The sequence below is a fragment of the Paralichthys olivaceus genome, chromosome 24 (assembly GCF_024713975.1).
Source record: "Paralichthys olivaceus isolate ysfri-2021 chromosome 24, ASM2471397v2, whole genome shotgun sequence".
Lineage (NCBI taxonomy): Eukaryota > Metazoa > Chordata > Actinopteri > Pleuronectiformes > Paralichthyidae > Paralichthys > Paralichthys olivaceus.
In genome coordinates, this window is record NC_091116.1 from 10,234,179 (window position 1) to 10,253,957 (window position 19,779).

At 41.3% G+C, this 19,779-nt stretch overlaps 1 protein-coding gene across 6 annotated transcripts in view; it reads left to right on the top strand.

Moving 5' to 3' along the window:
• LOC109638878 (neural cell adhesion molecule 2) overlaps positions 1–19,779 on the top strand; it is a 381,983-nt gene that overhangs the window by 308,349 nt on the left and 53,855 nt on the right. For all 6 annotated transcript variants that reach the window (XM_020102061.2, XM_069521443.1, XM_069521441.1 and 3 more), the window contains 4 exons: positions 3,121–3,327; positions 7,289–7,432; positions 8,783–8,920; positions 17,948–18,065. In XM_020102061.2, the coding sequence (XP_019957620.2) occupies positions 3,121–3,327; positions 7,289–7,432; positions 8,783–8,920; positions 17,948–18,065 (607 nt within the window). The remainder of the gene's footprint in view (positions 1–3,120; positions 3,328–7,288; positions 7,433–8,782; positions 8,921–17,947; positions 18,066–19,779) is intronic.

Genomic DNA, 19,779 nt, shown 5'->3' on the forward strand with positions numbered 1-19,779 from the left:
CAAGCTACCAACAGGAGTTCATTTGTTATCAGACATTAGACAATGTGTGTGAGAAGTGAAATAATGGTCAAAACCTTAAGGTGCCAGGGAGCATTTTAATTAAGAAAAGTGATATTGTCCTTTCCTTTTCCACTGAGGACATAATATTAATTATGTTATTATTTATATCTCTGTCACATAGCAGCTAAAAGTATTCATTTTCAAAACCGCTCATTGATTCTTGTCTTTACAAGGACGTCCCCTCAGCGCAATTAGCTTTCATCAATCGCGTCTCGCTGCAATAAACAGCTCTTTTTGTCTATTTCATGCCCTCACAGCAAAGTGCCCTGAAAGGATGTTTCACAATGAAGATTTGAATCAAGAAGAGGGAAGATGGTAAAGTGTGCAAGAAGGACCAGGCACTGCATTCAGAAAAATGTTCTGAGCTGCATTACTGCTTGAACAGAGTACGGAAGATGCAACGCAGTATGTGATGATGTGTAAGGATTGGTGTTAGCCGTGCTGCTCTTCTAACAGGGCCACAGTAAAATACAAACCCAGTCATATATAGGTATAATTACTAATGCTCCATTCACAGACTGGTGACAAAATAAAAAAATAACGACCAACCAAGACCTGATTTTTCACAAACCTGGCAACCATCACAAACAGAGGCTGCAATGATTGTCACCCTGATAACTGGATGCTGTGTCTTGCTGATATCTGATGCAAGCACATCATTTTAAAAGTAGTTTTCTTTGAGAATCTATCTGTTTATTTTAAAATGATGAAGTCAACCATTTGTAGGAGCACAAACAGACGTCTAGACATTTCTCTGATGTGAAATTGGTCTTGTGCGAGCATGAAACAAAGCTGTGTGTGCGGCGAGACAAATAAGGAGGTGGATAAACTGGTGCTTAAGTGTGTGTTTAACCTCCCTATTGACTAAAGTGGCAGAGAGCCAGAACACATGTTGGTTGCGAAAAAAACAGATGCAGCTGCAAATGCAGGCTCAGGAGAGAAACCAGATCCAACAGCGATTGTTTCTATTCCTCAGATATGTCTAACAACAGTATTATAGGTCGTGTCACTTGGCCAGTACATCTACTTTTAACAATTAGCCGTATATATGACACCCAATAAAGAGTTTGATAGATACTTAACCAATAATTTTGACATCATGTCAACCTATGCACATACCAGTGCTCCTCCTTCCCTGCTTCTCCCGTGCTAACTCATTCCCAGGAGGCCTAAATCAATTACCACCATAGCTCTGCCAGCCACTACAGGGACAGGAGCGTTTCAGCTTGGGCTCGGCTAATATTGGCACGTCGAATGTCGATAAATGTGCCTTGTGTAGGAGGCTGAGATGGCTTCATTATTTCAGCAGCTTTAATATATTGCTCTCTAACTGCGAAAAAGTTTTCTTAGACCTTCCAGAGCTTACAAAGCTGGGTTCCTTGTCCATTAAAATTTCAAAAATGACGCAGAGCTGAAGGGTTTGTTGACAAAAGTGAGAAAAGGCTGATGATCAGTTGTTGCCTTGCACAGATTTTGCTGGCACTTAGAAAAGTGATACGCACCGTTCTACCACTCTACTTTCAGAAGAGTCAATCACAGAGCATTCTTTCTTTGCCGAGAGTCAGTAATAATAATGCCTGAGCTTATGCAGATTTTTAAGAGCGGGTTGACAGCGATTTCCACCAGCTATTCATCCAGTTGCAAAGACACATGCTCCTGTCTCCTCAGATCATCTGTGAGGCAAACGGGCTGTCACCACGCTATTTGCGTCAATTTTAACATATTCAGCTGCCTCTGTTGTCAGCCGACAGTAAAATGGTGGGAGGTGATAACGTTTTAACGCTAACAGGTATAAAGGGACGCCCGAAGCTACTTTAGACACTGATCTGTTCCCGGCGAGTATGCATGTGAACCTTGAGGCTCCAGTGGTGGGCCACAAGTGAATGAAAGCAGAGGGAGGAGGAGAACCACGACAATATCTTTGCAGCAACACTTGTGTCTGATTGCCTCATCACATTCCTTGGCCTCGAGCAGCAGACACATGCCCAACACATGCTAACACCATTACCATCATATCCTTGATGGTAATGGTGTAAGCATGCTGGGGTGGCTGCGTGTTTTTCAGCAGACATCAAGAGGCAAATCATTTTCACGTTTAAACACCAGTGTTCTAAAGAACTGAGGGATTATTTATGCCATCATGTATTTACATAACTGGACAAACACGGCAATTATCCACACCAGCACCAGCGAGCAAACACAGGTTAAAAGCTCGGCCAATTGTTACTGAGCGGAAAGGAAGCATTCAAACTGCCTCCACTCTCCCGGGGATAAAATGTGTGTCACAAACTGTGGTGCCTCTATTTTCTGTCCTCCTCCTCCTCTTTCGTTTTGTTTCCGTAATTGAATCCTCAGAGACTTGTCTCTAAGGGACTGGACATGCTTCCATGCATTTCCTGTCACGTTCAAGTCTTCAGTTGATTGATGGGATCAGTAATGGCCGTCCACACCGACAGGCAGGGGGCACCTGCTGCTTGCAGATGGCCCCATCATCTCCTGCAGTCGCCAGCTATCAGGTGTTCAAGATTCTGTTTCAGTGTTCAGTGTGTGATGTTGGAAACGAGAGTGGAATTTACAGCCTACATATGTCCCCTGTTCCTTTACAGACTTATTAGCCGTGTAACTCCAAGATTATGACATCATGATGATTTTAGGCCGTCTGATCACAAGTTCAAACAACTGTGTTGGAAGGTGCTCGGCTGTTCAGCGGAACAAAGCCAACCTCCAACTCCTTCAGAATCTGGAGGTGATTCGCTGCCTATAAATGAGTCAGTGCTGGGGAACCTGAATTTCTCCCTGTTCTTCCCTCTGTATTATCTGTGATGTTTGCAATGATGGTGGAAAATATCCTCCAAAAAATTCAATCAGTAGAAATTTGCTCTCTACAGAGTAATGGGTCAAGGACTAAAGTATTTAACCTTTTAAAAAACCTGCCAGTTCATCTACTGGAATTGATCTGCAAGGCGATCATATTTCAGGCAGACATGATCCTGACTTGCTGAGTAAGAAGAAATAAGATTTTAATCAGCATCTCTCCTTCTGTCTCTCTCTCCTTCCTAGCTATCGGCGAGCCAGTGAGGCTGGAGTGGTACAACCCCCAGGGCGAGCGCATCGTGCAATCCAAGCGGATGACGCTTCACACGGAGATGTCGCGGTCCAGGCTTATCATTTACAACGCCATCATTGAGGATGCAGGTATCTACCGCTGCCAGGCCACGGACGCCAGCGGTCATACCGAGGAGTCCTCGGTCGTGCTGGAGATCTACCGTAAGCTAATTTTCCCATCCTCACTATGCTAGCTCTATCTTTGCACATGTGTATTTTAGATCCATGCAGCCCTTGACCTTGTTTGTGAGCTTGTGTGCAAGTGCGCGCCATTCATACTTCTGATTAAAGCATAAAGACAGAGAGATGTGGCACTGAGGCCAACTTGCCTTGCTGACCCGTCACTTTATCCTGGGCAATACTTCTGTTAGTAACCCAGGGAGGCTCAGTGGTCACAGAGTTGGGCTCATCGCAGGTTTTATCCTCAGGGCGAGCAGTAATCTAACTGATGTTTGCCCTATTAAAGTGCCCTTGAGCAAGACATCTAATTTAACTCCAACCTAATCCCTCCTGCGATTGCCTTGGAAAAGATTTAGATAACATAGGGCCAGAATTGCAGTAACGATTATTAACACTGAGGTAATGTCCTCGTAACATTTTTAATAACCTGGAGGGAGTTATATTCTGGGATCGAAAAAAATAGGGAAAACCCAACATTTTTAATCATTTAAATAAAAAAGAGTATAGATTAAAATTCACTTTAATTTATATTCTGGTGAATCGCACGTTAAGCAATATGTAAATGGTTTTGAAGAGTTATTATAACCATTGCTTGATTGGAGTTAGACTATTATACTTTCAGTGAGAGGCTACTACAGGATTTCTGGCATATATATATTTATATATATATATTTTTTTTTTATAAAGCTGCTCAAAAGCACAACTGTCTATTTTTAAAATATTTGCTCAAGCTCTGTATCTTTATAAAAGGCACCTTTCCAAATATGAACTATTTCTGCTCTCAGGTAGCACAGTGACAGGAAATGGATTAACGTTATAATGCATGCAAAAGGCAAACACAGATCACACAAGAAGCAAGTGATCCAGATACACAGGGAGTCTTTCCCCAAGTTTAACTGCAGAGAACGTCTCTGTACAGGGATTTGATTACCGGAGACAGACACACACTGGAAATCATCACCTGCTGCGTGGTTTCCTTTTTCATCGTCTCTCGGCGAATCATTACGGGATTCATCACTGCCTCAATCACACCTTCCATCACTCAGCCCCCGCCTCATTCGCCGCATAGCCAGTGCCTCTAAAACCACTGTTGCCACGGCAACCATGCGTCAGTCACTCGGGCCCCTCGGTAGATTGTCTGAGCAGCATGCGGATGAAGACCCGCCTAAAGCTCCCAGCCAGCCATTCTGCCAGCGCACAGCCGGAGCAGACGGGGACTCCTCAGGTGGTGCACGGGCCTTTACACTAAAACATGTTGTTGTACATGAAATTCACGACCTGTGGGAGGGAGAGTGTTGATGCACGCTCACGAGTACCTGACATCTCTGTGATTATGATCTCTACTGTTATGATCATGCCACAGCTCTGAATCCAAATTAGAGGACAAATTGATACAAACATACTAAAGCTGCTGTCATGGCAGCATGACTGTGGTATCCAGAGGATGAACCCTTTAAGATCCCTATCACCAACACAACCGTTTTGCTTGTGTTTTGGTGAACTGACTGTGTTTCCTCAGAGGATGAACTCTGACTTTTCCTTTAGTGCCACCATGAGGTTCATACTGTGAGTTTGAGCAAAGACAAAAGGAAGGAAACGGAAATTCACTCATTATCTACTCATGCCGATAGAAGGGTGGGTGAGAGGGGCTTGTGGACACTTGGATGACACCACACGAGCAGTATGGAGGCATGTTGTGTTTTTTTAACCCCTGAGACTCCAAAAGTGTTTTGTGGACTCAAACACTTCACCCACCCCTCCATCAGTATAGTGGTGAGTAGATAATGAGTGAGCAATAATGCCACATTAGGCCACTTTTCCAAAACCAGCAAAGTTTTTACAGTATTCAGAAGTGTCCCAGTTAAGAGACGTCCAGGGACATTGTCTTGTAAATGAATCACAGTTATCCTTGCATTGATGTGTAGACAAACGGTAGAAGTGAAACTGTACAGAGCACACTCTCGATTCTGTTGTGTGCAGGAGTTACTCTGGAGAGCTTGTTTCCCTCCCTGATTCTCGTGTAGAGCAGTGTGACAACAACAGAGGCAGGAAACAGATACAAACGGGAGGAACAAGTGACACCTGAAGTGTTCGAACCTGAGATAGAGAGAAAGAGAGGGAGAGAAGAGTTTGGAAGTAAAAAGAACACAAGGGGGGGGGGTTGATAAGAAACCAACAGAGTGAATTACAAAACATGCAAAGGCATCCTTGAAGTTAATGAAGACACTGAGATGCCAGACACGTTCAGAGGCGGAGGGTGCAGTCCGGGAGAGAAAGCTCATTTTAGGAAGCAGCCTGGCATAAATCACACGGTGAAATGCTAATGGCACGGCCTCGCTAACGGAAGGGACCGATAAGGGAGCGGTTGTTGATTTATTCATACCTCCACAATGCAGTGTGCAGACGATGGCAGGTGGTTGCAGCGGCCAGCAGTGCCAGAACCGGCCCGTATCAAAGTCTGCTATCCAAACCAGAGCCGGGTTCGAAGGAGGACGGCGTGCTGCTTGTGTCTAAGAACAGCGTCCCCATAAAAGCAACTTGTCAAAACACCAAAATATTTGTCAAGAAAGAGAGGACTCCGCTTCAAACTGGCACCGAGCAGAATCTGTTAACGAGGCCCCCCCCCATGACACCAAGAGAGAGTGAATCAAAGGCTTTCTTTATTATCGTCTAATTCTGCAAAATAGGTTGAGGAATATCTCGCTGTTTATTTATATTTTGCTGTCATGGGTATGATTGGCAGCAAGTGGAATGCCCGTCCTTCTGTCTCCTGTGTTGTTTCATTAGAATCCCCTTATCTGTGTCCCAGAAAACAGTCAAAGCGGGATTAGCTTTTGTTTTATTTGAATATGTGAGTGAATCCATTTCCAGTATATACATTGTCTCGTGTGCCTGTTTCCAAACACGAGAAATCTGGACTGCAGATGATTACATCACGTGACAGTCATTCTAACCCACTATGAACCGCACTCTGATTTAACTCTCTTAATTGTGCAGTTTTCATTATGTCTGTGCAATACAATGGTTCATGTGCAAGCCATTTACTGTACATGTTTTTCTTGTTAAAAACTGTATATAGTAGTTTTTATTCCATTCATATTTTTATATTCATACACTTAAGTATTGCATGTTTCTTAATACTTACTGATGCCTATTAAGCTGCTGTAGTATTGCACATTTTCCCTAGTGTGGGTCTAATATAGGATTCTCTTAACTTATCTTGATGTTGTTTTTTCCACCAATCCTCTGAAATATCTGGGAAACTATTGGATGGAAAACATTCACATCCTCATTTGGGTAAATTAAAGCAACTTTGGTGATTTCATTCAGCTGCAAAATCAGAGATTTGAATCGCACATTTTGTGTTTCTCACTTGTGGAGCCCTGTTCACGTGAAATGGAGCGAACCCTGCGAGCTAGTTCAAGCAGCCAACTGGAGCTGCGCTGCTCCAATCATGTGACACACATCATGTGACATACATCATTGTCCACAATCATCTATTATACACACCCACTTTATTAGGCAGCCTATTAAAGCAGAGAGAAATTTCCCATCGACCCCATTGCCAGTTGCTTCAGCCCCTCCACCTATGTTCTACTACCGCAATAAACGGTTGAACGTGAGTTGACTGAACTGTAGCTGCAACCTTTTGCAAAACTAAACCTATTCCTGCACGGAAAAATTAAGATTTTCCTTTCTTTTCTTTTGATTTTGGATTCAAACAAAAATTGAATAATTGAGTAATGCATTAGAAAAACAACTTTTCCAAAACTCCAACCCTGTCTCAGGGATCAGTACAGTAATTGAGCACAGCAGAATTTTTTTTTTTTTTTCACGTTTCCCTTTTGATGTTCAGACCTGCAATAAATTGTCTGCTTCCTATACCGAGAAAGGAGGAGGACAAAAAAAAAGTGTTCAATCTTCATCTCGTTTGATCTCGCAGAGAGGCTGACGTTTCAGGATGTTCAGTCACCGCAGGAGTTCCGCCACGGTGAGACGGCGGAGGTGGTGTGTGATGTCATTAGCTCACCGGTGCCCGTGGTGGTGTGGTACTACCAGGATAAGGAAATCACAGAGGAGCACCGCAGTAAGTCTTCATCAAATTCTTTTCCTTCACTTTAAATTCCTGAATTCTTTAGGTGGGTGGGCACGAAATACATTTGAATGATCTTGCAAATACTAGCAGACTTTTCTTTTCTTTCATTTCGAGATTCTATTCTATTTTTATTTCGGTTGTTTATTCAGTAGTGAATATTTAATGTTATTGAGACAAACCTTTGTATAATGGAAGAATCTGATTTTGTTTATTCCAGGAGCAGATTAATTGTAGTAAAAAGTTCTGGAGTAAACAAAAGAATTATATATTGAATTTAAACCTGCACTCCATCATCGTGGGGAAAAGAAAATTCTCTCGAGTCCCAGTGTTCACCATTCTCTCTCACTGAATAGATGTGCTAATGTGCCAAGAATTCTGTTCTCTAGGAAATGCTGTTCCCCCTCTTTTGTGCGGATTCTCAATAAAACAAGGATATCGAATGCTATGAATAGAAACCCCATCAGCCCAGGAGGAGGAGTATAACTGGGATAGGAACCATGTTAACAAGCGACTGAGAGGATGGATTACAGAGCACTTAGAAGGCGACACGGAGGACGTGCGAACCAGCCGAAACAAAAAGCCTCAAGAACGGGGTGTTTGTTTTAGGCTTGTGTGCTTCTGTTAACTCATTATGTTGTCAATCATCTTCTGTCTGGTTTGATCTAAAGCTGAATCCTGAAGCACTCCACTGAAATCCCATTCTTTTCAGTATCTTAAATAGTTTTTAATATGAGGAGGACCTAAGATAAATTCACTTCTAATGGTATTATTCTCTGAGAGGTGCAATAGTAAGAGCCAGTGGACGAGGACTCCTTTTCTCTCCTCCTCCTCCCTGATTTACACCTCTCTACACCACTTCCCCATCCTCCTTCCAGACAAACTGCCCGCCCGAGCACTGATTGGAAAGAGTGACCCCTTGAATCTGTCCCGTTTTTTAATTGAAATTCAAATCTTCAGTCGAGCGGTAATGATGAAACATCGAGAAGATGTTTTTAAAAAAAAATAAAAAATCATTTCTCTGATTACAATGCAGGCTTATAAATATCTTTGCTGGAGAGAAATGAGATAGTGGCCTCATCACTCCTCGCCAATCTCACTGTGGCCACAATGGGGGGCGAGTGGAGTCGATTTGGAACTGTAATTGCGTGGGTGTTTATCTGTGTGAACTTTATCAGGTAAATGTGCTGAAGTGAAGATTGACAATTGGCAATTTTCGCCTCCTGTTTTCCTAACTTGCTTATCTCACCTCTCTCTTCTGCCGTCCTATTCTTCCTCTTCCTCACTCGCTCTCTTTGTGTGTTTCTTTCGTCTTTCCTCCTCTTCTTCCGACGTGCCGCGAAGACAAGTTCCAGGTGCTGCCGAACAACAACCTGCAGATCTATCAGGTGACCAAGGCCGATGAGGGCGTGTACCGCTGCGAGGCGAGCGTAGAGGCCCGCGGAGAGATCGATTTTGTGGACATCGCTGTCGTGGTCAACGGTGAGTTTGCGTCATCACGTGAAACCTTAGTTAAGCTCTAAATAACCCTGAAAACTGGATGTGTTGGAAATTAATTAAAACTTAGTTTAACATACTCAAATTCAGAGACCAATACAAACTGTACCAAAGCAGTCAACAGCAAAAGTAAGTAAGATTTTAAAAGGAATATAAACAGCAGTTACATTTTAGTTTAACAAAATAGAATAAGACAAATAATGATAAATAAATATACATAATAAATATACACTTAACTATATTATAGTATGAGATACATTTTTAGTGTGGCAGGTAATTCCAGGTTTTTGACAGTGAGAGCATCCAAATTCCCAAACTTCTGAAAGAGCCAGTTGCACCATCGTTGTGTAGTCAGTGGTACTTTTTTCCGTGGAATGTACTTTGAACCAAACCGTCATATGCTTGCAGACGTGCTTGTCGGTTTGTCTGAATGGAGACAGGAGCATCTTTTAGAAAAATGGTTTAATCAAACAGTAATAATCGATTAACCTGTCTTTCTTTCCATCAACTCATTTCTATGACTTATTTATAAAGACGTGGTGTAACAACCTCTTAATGTGTGCTGTCAGTTTGCTGATGATCGCTGTTAGGAGACTACTAAAGCATGAAGCTGACACGTTTCACAGCTTGTTTACACGTGTTGTAATCACCTGAACTGTCAAGTCACTGATTCTGAGACATCACCTGCTGGTGTGCAGGTGAACTGAGCCGGAAATTCACTTTGAATGTTTGGACCTTCGCTTGTAAAAATCAGAAATGAGTTGTCAACTATGACATATTCCGCTCCCCTGACTCACATGAGTTCATCCCTGCCACACTTATAGCAGCTCTGCGCTCTCTGCCATCATTTGTGTGATCTTCTTCTATTTTTTTCTTCTTCCAATTCTCTTTATTCTGTAGTGTGATTGAATTATTCAATTAGCGATGGCTTTGGGCTCCGTGGCCCAAAAATCGAAGGATGTCATTTTAATTTTCTGGTTTGTCCTCATTTAGAACGAGTCACCTGAGACCGCTGAAGTGATCGAAAAGTGATTTCTCCGAGGCCACGAGCGTCTCTTAACGCACGAGCGGCTGCAATATTGTCTTTGCCTATGTAGTTCTCTCCCACCTAATGTAAAAGCAGAGCGGCCCTCTGCCCAAAAACTATGAACTGCATTCAATTTAGCACACCACTTACCTCACTCCTGAGAAGACCCAATAAGTCTGCTCAATGAGGCGCAGCCTATTATTGCAGCGCCGCGACACTTGCTGTGTGTGGCGTCGAGAGGGGACAGTCAGAGCGTCCTGAGGGAGCCACACCCAGACAGAGACACACAGTGAGCTTCCTTTGCCTCAAGGAAACTCATTTTGTTGATCCCTAAAGACTCTCACACTCAGACATGCCCCCCTCGAGCCTGAAGGACACAAATGTGTTGTTATGTACTTTTATATTGTTGATCTTCATGAACTATTTGAAGATCATATATCAAACTACAAATATAAAATAAATGTGGATATGTGATATGGTACCACAAGGCAAGACATTTGTTACTGTAGAGAGAGCACTTTTCTTTTTTTTTCTATTTCACAGAAAGGTATCTCTTGAATCTGCAATCTGTGTAAGCTCAGTGGACTGAGGATCTTTCACTTCATTGTTTTTGTTCCTCTGTCCCACAACTTGAATTATTTTTAGTTTCTACTAATAGCTCTCCTTGGCATCGTCTGCAGACTTTTTATTTCAGAAAAGCGAGTAAACATTAGGAAGTGGTGAAAATCGAAATAAAATAAAAAAAGTCAACATAGGACTAGGTCGCTTGAAACACAGATCCAAATGAATGCTTGTGTCGCTGCTTAAATATGTTGATATCCACCAGCTCTAGTTTACAATTTAAATGTTTGCATAAACACATAACCTAAGAGGAAATGCCAGAAATAAACAAGTAAAAAAAAAACATGTACTCAGCTGGAGTTGGAAAAATTAAGATGCAACACATTGCAATGGAAACAGACGTGAATAAATCATGACATACAAGCTCCAGCTACAAAGGGCAGATGAAATAAGTGTGATCCGTCCGATGCTTGAATTAATATACAACACGCACATCAATGACTTATTTCCACCAGTGTTCGACTGGTTCTCTCTTACTCAGATCCTCTTGTTGCATCCTCTTCTTCCTAAAACTTATCAAAGTGGTAGTTTCTTTGCAGTACTCAAATCTCTCTCAAATTTGGTAGTTTACTGTCCCACTTTATCAAAGAGGCAGTTATTTCTGAGGTCAGCCGCCATCCGGTGGCCCAGAGGAACCTTTAGTTTTGATTCTGTCCTAAAAGAAAGGACAAGGAGCTTGTTTGAAGGTGACCGAGATTGAAATGACACTTCTTTAAATGCCAGCTAATGTCATGGGGCAGGTAAATATAAGCTGCCAGCATCTGTCAGTAGAAGTCGAGTCTATGTTTAGTCATCTACTCCGCACCTTGGATGGCTCACTTGTTTTCTGGTCTTTTTTGTCGATATGTGAAGTGGTGGATGTGCAGGGTGCAAAGTGGCCCCACTGGGTTTTTTTTCATCAGGCTGGATCACAAACTTTTGCTTGCTGTTCCGCAGCAGCCCCTTTGGTCTCAGGGGTCTCCCTGAGGAGGCACCGAGGCCTGTGATGTTCAGGAAAGCCATAAATACCCTCAACCTATAGGTTCAGTCATTTGCATAAGCAACCTGAGAATCTGATAAATCAAATGTTTCTGACCTCGAGCTAGAAGTGTACATGATGAATTTTAATCTTGTTTGCGCTCTACGTTGCCAACTTTATTTTTAAAGGGGTGTGTCCCTTCCAGATTATTCCCCTTCTATGGTTTGCTGTTGCATGGGTAAGGTGGAGCGAGAGAAGAAATTTCAGAGGAGGGGAGAGGAGGCCACAAGTGCGAGCAGTAGAGTATCGACGACAACATGGACGGGTCAAACAACACAAAAGCCCCGAGGACAAGCAGATAGAGATGGTGTAGATTGCTCGGAGGCTCAATGAGTGTTACAGACTGTCCGCTACATGTTTTATCAATCAGCTGCAGACAGGGAACCGTCCTCTGTTGTGATGCCTTGAGGGATACAGTGGTGAGGTAACGCTCTTTGTCTCTCTCCCCTGGATAAAGACAGGAGGAAGAATACACTGATAAACCTCAGGCTCCACATTTTCTCCTGGGGTCGTGAATGGAGCACTTTAGCTCCTTTGTGCCAAAGTCAGACTGGACACTGATGCTCGTCCTTGTAGCAGAGGTGAAAACAACAGGGAGAAAGGATATTACAGTTTTGTTAAAGTTAGGGCTGGACTGTGAAAAGTTTGTCATTGTTGTTTTGGTTGGAATACAGAGGAAAAAAAGAGGTTCCTCCCATGTCACAGTCACATATTTCATTTCATTGTCGTTTGTTTCTTACCTGAACGGGTAATGCTGTTGTTCCTTCTGAGAGAAAAGTTGCCTCAGTAAATATATATACTTCTAAATGTCATATAAATGTACAAAATATGATTATCCTGCAAAAAAACTTTATATAGAGCATGCAAGCAAATCCAGTTACATAAGCATTGCATTTATATAACAGACACCTGAGTCAGAAAAGGGTCCTTAGTCTAACAGATAGATTCCAGGTATTCCACGGGTGAAAAGGGTTTAAAAAGCCCTCAGGTGAACCTCAGAGCACTAAGCCAACTTGACTTTAAAGACGCAATTAGCAGAAGAGTCTTGCTCAGTGACACCATCAGGGAAAAGGGAAAAGAGTCGGGAAAGTTTATCTGTTGTTGTGAAGCTTGATAAGAGAGCAGTTTCTTTCCCTTAAGCATGCGGCGAGTGAAGCGCAGCTGACCAACTGCAGCTGCCCGTCCCCGGTGTACCATCAAAGCGGACCGGGGTTGAGGATGATGGCGTATCAAGGAACACGTCCACCCACTGAATGGTTAATCAACCTCAGGCCAAAACAACTCAGCGTCTAGGAGAATGCAGAACATTTTAGCTGCTGATATATAAACACAGTTGAGAGAAATAAGCTAAAAAAAATAATATAAGGATTTGATTAGAAATCAATTGGTTGGTTTCCAATTAAGTTTCTGGAATTGAAGTGCTATTACACAATATTAAGAGTTCCCATCTTCTGGCACTTAAACATACCTTCACTCATAGTTCAGTTTATCATGGTCATGTTTGAATCCACTTAAATTTGAGTGAAATTACTTCAGTTGGATAAAAAAATACCAACCTGGCTCATAAGCTCATCTAAAAGAATAGTATATTTACCTTTTTAATGAGAAGAGCAATACCACTCGTATACTAGTATGGAGAGTTTGAGGCTTCAGCCAGTTTCTATTCAAAAGGCTAGTGTGCTTCAATTGAGATGCTCAAGCAGGTTTTGATTGGCTTTTGTGTTTACATCCCTGCAACTTTTCCAACGCGATGATGCGATATTGACACAAATGTCAGGTCAGGATTGGCCCCACCAAAAACCGGAGTGTAAAATGCGTCGAGTGCTGGACTGTTTCTTGGCCTCGACTAGTTGCCAACCAACTGGCAAAGACTCCTAAGAAGTTACTGGTCCCAGCCAACAAAACATCCAGCACATAACCTGCTGTAAACATGCTTTTTTTCTGCATTTTTCACAACATATTAATTCAAAGTAAACATTATTTTTTATTTCTGCCATGTGGTAATAGACGGATCAAAGACCCATTTCCAGTCTTTATGCTAAACTGAGCTAACTGCTGGCTGGTTCCAAATGTATGTGATCACTCTTCTCTTCTGACTCCAGCAAAAAAAACATAATGTCAAACTGCTGCTTTAATGCAGTGCAGTTTGGATTGCTTATAAAAGATTTTAGCTTGCACACTTTCCACCTTTAACTCACATATGCCAACCTTTCCATTCAGATCCTTCAGCCAAGCCTAATAAGATCTGTCTCCTCTGTCTTGATGACCCTCCAGCAACAGTAGTCATTGTTTGTTTCTATGGCAACTTGCGGCGATGCAAAACAGTGTTAACATCTTGATTTCGCCTGTAGCCTCCCTCCACACATCCACTTAATTGTCGGTTCACTCACTCACACATTAGACCCGCAATTTTCCCCTTTTCAGCTGTCAGTGGAAACTACCGACTGTGTCCTTCAAGGTTTCTTTAATTATTTTGCAGTGGCATCAATCACAACGGCTGCGTGCTCAGAAAGAGAATAGGAAAAACCTGTGTTCTCTGCCACGTTACATTCCCAATTATAAATCAGCTTTGATTCCAGCTCGTGTGCAAATGCAGAGGGCAAAACAAATCCTTAATGAGCACTCGGGGAAAAGGTCTTCTTCCTAAAACATTGATTGACTGAATGTGTAGTAGGTGTAACACTGTAGTAACATTTACTGTGGGTAAATGTGGGTGATCCGCAGAAAACAAGTTCTGTAGCTCCTTGTGGATGCATTTACATCTGTCCAACCATGTTTGTATCTGGAAATATTGTATATCTACAGTGCACGCTCACGGAGACTTCTGTAAACATCTCCACCGAGCCTCTGAAGTTCCGAGGATATGACTAAAACATGAAGAATTCATAAAGGCTCACCAGATTCTTTTTGAAAGCTTAAACACTGTTGCTGATTTGCTCTTTTGAAGTCTCCCTGCTTGGCAGCGTGTCTCATTAACAGGGCTGTTTCAGCAAAGTTCACCAATGTGGGAGTGTATAGCATAGGAGGAGAAGGAGATCTATTGGCATGGAAATCGATGGTTAGCTCCTCTCATTCGCCGAGTCAGTGCTATTGGAAAGAACTCATAGTGTTTGATTATTGCTCAGGTCATTTTTTATCCCTGAAAAGCTTTACTGTGCCTTGATGTGTGTCTCACTCAGGCCTGTGTTTCCAGTCCCCTGTTGGTTTTTATGACAAAAACAGAAGTATTTGTTCATTTTCACTTAAAGAAAATAAATAAATAAATAGACACTGTGGAATCTACATGTATTCGTTTACACATAATACACACTGGTGTCGTTGGAGTAATTGATCTTTTAAGAAAGAGTACACCCCAGTGTTGTGGTTCATTAGGCATTTGTGATGATTATGTTTTGATGAGAATTGCCTATTCATTATCCCAAGTATGTAAAATGTCTCATTTTCTAGCTTTTTTTCAGCGCTGATGTATTTTAATGAGCTAAGCCACAGATTTTATTTAATTTAATTTAATTTCACCAAGTTGTTTGTAGATCCACATGGAATAAATGTCCTCCAGGCGACACCAATCACAAATTCAATTAATTAACTTGCATGCGACCAATTATGTTAGTTGAAAGTTTTGAAATATAAAGCAACTGAGCTTCGTCTTCCCACAAAGTGACCTTTCATGCTTTTCATCCATCTTTTTCTTTTAATCAGAAGAAAACAAATGGCGCTTGAATATTATCACTGTGCAGCTGCTAGTTACAATCTCACATATTTAAAAAAATAGATTAAAAAATCTGTAAAAATTGATTTAATTCTGATCATATTAAAATCACATGCCATGTCCGGGACGAGCTATGACCATACATTTTTGTTTATTAGCTGTTTAAATTTTCTAATTGGCATAAGATAAATTTTTTGATCTCGTGTCAGGTAAATCCACTTGTATAAGCAGCACATGGTCAAAAAGATGATGGAATAAAAAATAGAGATGTACATATATCCACCTTTCACTAAAGACAGATAATAAAAGATGGAGAAAGTAGTGCAGTGGCACAGGATACATTATATTGCACAGTATAATTAGAATTCCAAAGGTTTAATGGAATACAAATCAAGTAATAGTATAATTGGTCAAATATGCAAAGATAAAATAGACAGGTAATGTGCATAGTGGTGAGTAATGTGTATATATAATAATAATAATCCTAATAATAGTACAGTGTGTGTAATGATGTAACCTGAGATGAAGAAAACAGTGCTGCATAATAGCATTAACCCTAAACACCTATTTTATCCAGTCACATCATCAGTGATTTTCTATGCAGCTAAAATGTTTTCTCACACAATCTTTATTATAATGGGATATTTAAGCAAATTTCCCCCACTCCATTAGAAATGCTGCTCACTGTGAGACTTGGACCAAACGGTTGTTTTTGTGAGTCTGTGTGTTCAGCCTCAGCTTTGTGTGTTCAGGTGGTGGACTTATTTGATCGTCACCTGGTTTATTTTAGGTTTTTCTGGAGTGTCATTGTTCTCACCTACCCAGCGGACTAAATGTTCCAAACACGCTCAATCACGCAGCGCGACCGGACAAGGCCACAGCAGAGCAGTCGTAGCGGGAGCAGGAGCGCAGGATTGAGAAATGGACTGAGACCCCTGATAAACATGCTCGCTCTATGAAGCTGTCATTCCTGCATCACTGCAGAGGCAGACGGAGAAAAGGCCGGGGCCCGCGCTCTGCTCTCCTTTTTACTGAATGACAAGATGACAGCCCTCAGCTGATCGGATGGCAGGGACAGGCTGTGTGTCCCTGACAGCACTCAGCGCATACTGTTGATAACGTCATCAAGACATCTGCTGCTCATAGAAGATCTATAACGCACGCTGCACCGTTGTACTAATTCACCGACACATTTGAGCACAAAAACACATATACACAGTTTATATATATTATCATAAAGTAAGCAGTTGATTCACTGCATGGCTCATAACCATTGACCAAGGGTATTCAGTTAACATTCAAAGAGGTCCAGTTAGAAAACCCTGAAGCTAAATTCTAAAACATCATAATGTCTAGCATGCGTTATGATTATGAGTGCCATATATTTTGAAGTAGCCTGGTAGTTGTATCAATGTCTGTACGAAATGAAAAACTGATGACAATGTTTATTATAAATTCTCACAATGAACTGAAGGGCACTCTCATAATAAATTAAATGTTCTTTTCTCATTTCAAGTAAAATAAGAGGTTTTGAAAAAAGGCATCTTAAAATGAAGTAATTAATCTAATAATAGGTCTGGGTCCGTATAGAACAGTCTGGGTCCAAATCCACACTGCAGTCCGCCTATTGGTGACCTATGCCATAGAGTATACATATATATATATATATATATTTATATAAAGATGGATAATATGACAGCTTCCCACAAGTAAAGCCAAATCATCTTGATCGCCATCTGGTGGCTTGCTGCAGTATAGGTCATACATCCTGCCTCCTCTATGTTGTGTGATGGGACAAAATCATAGAACAGGTTAAATTATATTTTTAAAAGGTTTCTGTCAGATGATGTTTGTTCAAGTGTTCATTTTTCCTGTATGTTTCATTTCAATTAGTTATTTGATGCTATAAAAATAGAGTGAAACGTGATTGATGGCTGAGACTGACTTGCAATTACACAGACTCCAAAATGCTGACGTAAAAAATGTTGCACTATAAATATTAAGCTATAAAACTGCGTATACTACATCTATTTATTTCTAGTCATAATGAAATATGACCATAGAGAGCCTAAGCTTTTTCAGTTTGTATTTGCAGGTCCTCCAAACCACGGACCTTAAAATCACAGCAATGACGTTCCCCCTAATTCTGACATGGCAGAGATTGGCCAAGACATCATGAGAAATGGCTCGAGCGTCTGACGGGGACTGAATAGTCTGCTGACAAAAATAAAAGAGCTGTTCTTTACCGACAGTGCGGCTGTGTTTGATGTGTTGAAACACATTTTCTCTACTGGCATTGTTTGTATGGATTTAGCCGGGCATTTCAGAATCAGACAATAGCATTATGGTTTCACATCGGCTCCTTTTGTGATTTTACCAAAGCTGGGTCACAGTGTTATTTGAAATCCCAGTTGGATTACAGACAGAAGTAACATTTTCAGTGAGTGCTTATGAACCACTTACAAGGGCAATTTATTCCATTTGAAAATGTCTAGCCTTCACCATATTGTTTCATAAAGACTGAACTGTCTTCCCAGATACAATAATATTGTAGCTTTTAGTGTCGATTCAACTTCTCAGAGGTTAATGACAGCCCTCCTGTCTAACTATTAGTTTCTGCTCTGTTTGTGTCTGCAGTCCCTCCGGTGCTGTCTGTGTTCCAGCAGTCCTTCAATGCCACAGCTGACTACCAAGAATCCATCACGTTTACTTGCATCACCTCTGGATCTCCGGACCCCGTGGTCACGTGGCACAGGTACGTTCTCCTGTCCCAAGGTAGACAAATTTGTTCCTCTGTGTGTGCCAAATTAGTTTTTATGTTTCTTAACGTACTGCAAAGTTAAAAAGTCACTGGTAGAGGTAGCTCCCTGACCGAACACTCTCCTGAAGCTCCTGATCTGCCTCCTCAGTCGTCCTGTTCAAAATTCCACGGAATTTTGATATCATAATGTCCCTCGTCTGCATATTGCACACCGAGTGGCACTTACAGCAGCTGAGAAGGTCACTCTTTGTGTTCTTGTGTAAGAGATCTCACAGTTAGACTATACTTCAAATACACTTAATGTTACAATGTTTGCCTTTGCCCATAAAATGTAACACCAACTATTAGCCTATCGTATTAAATGGCTTTATTATAAAGTATATAAGTATTTGTCTTCTCAGGTCTTAAATTGATCCAAACATGGCAGAGTTGCTTGGGCAACACAGATAACACACACACACACTAAATGAGAGAAAACATACTTCCAAGAACATGTCGTTCAGCCTGGAAATGGTTTTAGATTGAAAGTGGAGGCTGAACTTTCCTACTGGAAGCCAGCGAATTGAAAAAGAACAAGCATTTCTGAAAGAGGCTTGAAAGAGGAGCTGCAGCGATGGACTATATGAGGAAAGTGATGAGTTTTCTGAACATGCGCCTAAACCTTTTTAAACAATAACCCAAATTAGCATCTCAAAGATGAAGTAGAGCAATATACACCCAAATATTGCACCCATTCCATCTTTTCTCTGCCGACCTGCACATAGACTGGGCTTCCCACGCTCATTTCAAACTAGTAATAATTCAGGTTGCACTATTAAAAAATATCTTGGCTAATAAAAACTCTAACAAAGTGCGAGTCGGTTTCTGGGAAACATCTGTAGCCCAACAGGCCCATAACTATTGCAAATGTATTTATCGTTATTACCCCTGCGATGTGTGCATGTTTCCTTTAGAGAAAAATAAATGCACACATCCTATACGTACAAATGTGATATATTTCCCCTTCCTCAGCTCTGAGAGATTGATAGTTTGCCCTCGCACGTTGCCCTCGGCAGCCACTCAATATTATCACATGCCACATAGCAACAATGGGGAAATTTGCACCTGGAGAGCATTTGACACGGCACTACCCACCCCACAGCTTGACGTCAAGTAGTTAGCTTGCACTTAACGTGACAGGCTCTTTGCACCTGAGCGTCTATTTATTACTTTATTGATTATTCATGCTGTTCAGTAATATTTTTTTTTCAGTTAATTCATCTTAATGGACCATTTCACACATTACTGCTGACTGCAGCTGGGCTTTCTTGAAGTAATCCATCACAGGAAACAACTTTTCTTGTTTGATTTATTTTTATTCTACTTCAGCACTAAGTTTTGATAATCGAATCAACAGAGGTAGCATTGGCAGTGAGTAACCACGCAACACTGACTTGACATTAACTTTGACAAGACACACGGTTGAAGAGAGACGTTGTTCCTACAGTGATTTATCTCGAACCTCAGGCTTTTCTGTGCTTTCTGTAAGTTCTTTTTCATGCTGCACGGAAGTGAATGCAAATCAATGGCTGCCTGGAAGCAACTATAGGAAAACACATCCACAAAAACAAATCCAAGTACACGAAAAATGGTTATATTCTTACCTTAAAAAAAAAGGTACAAAATACCCCAACTTTGCATAGGCAAGAAACTGGTAAAAAAGCACTTA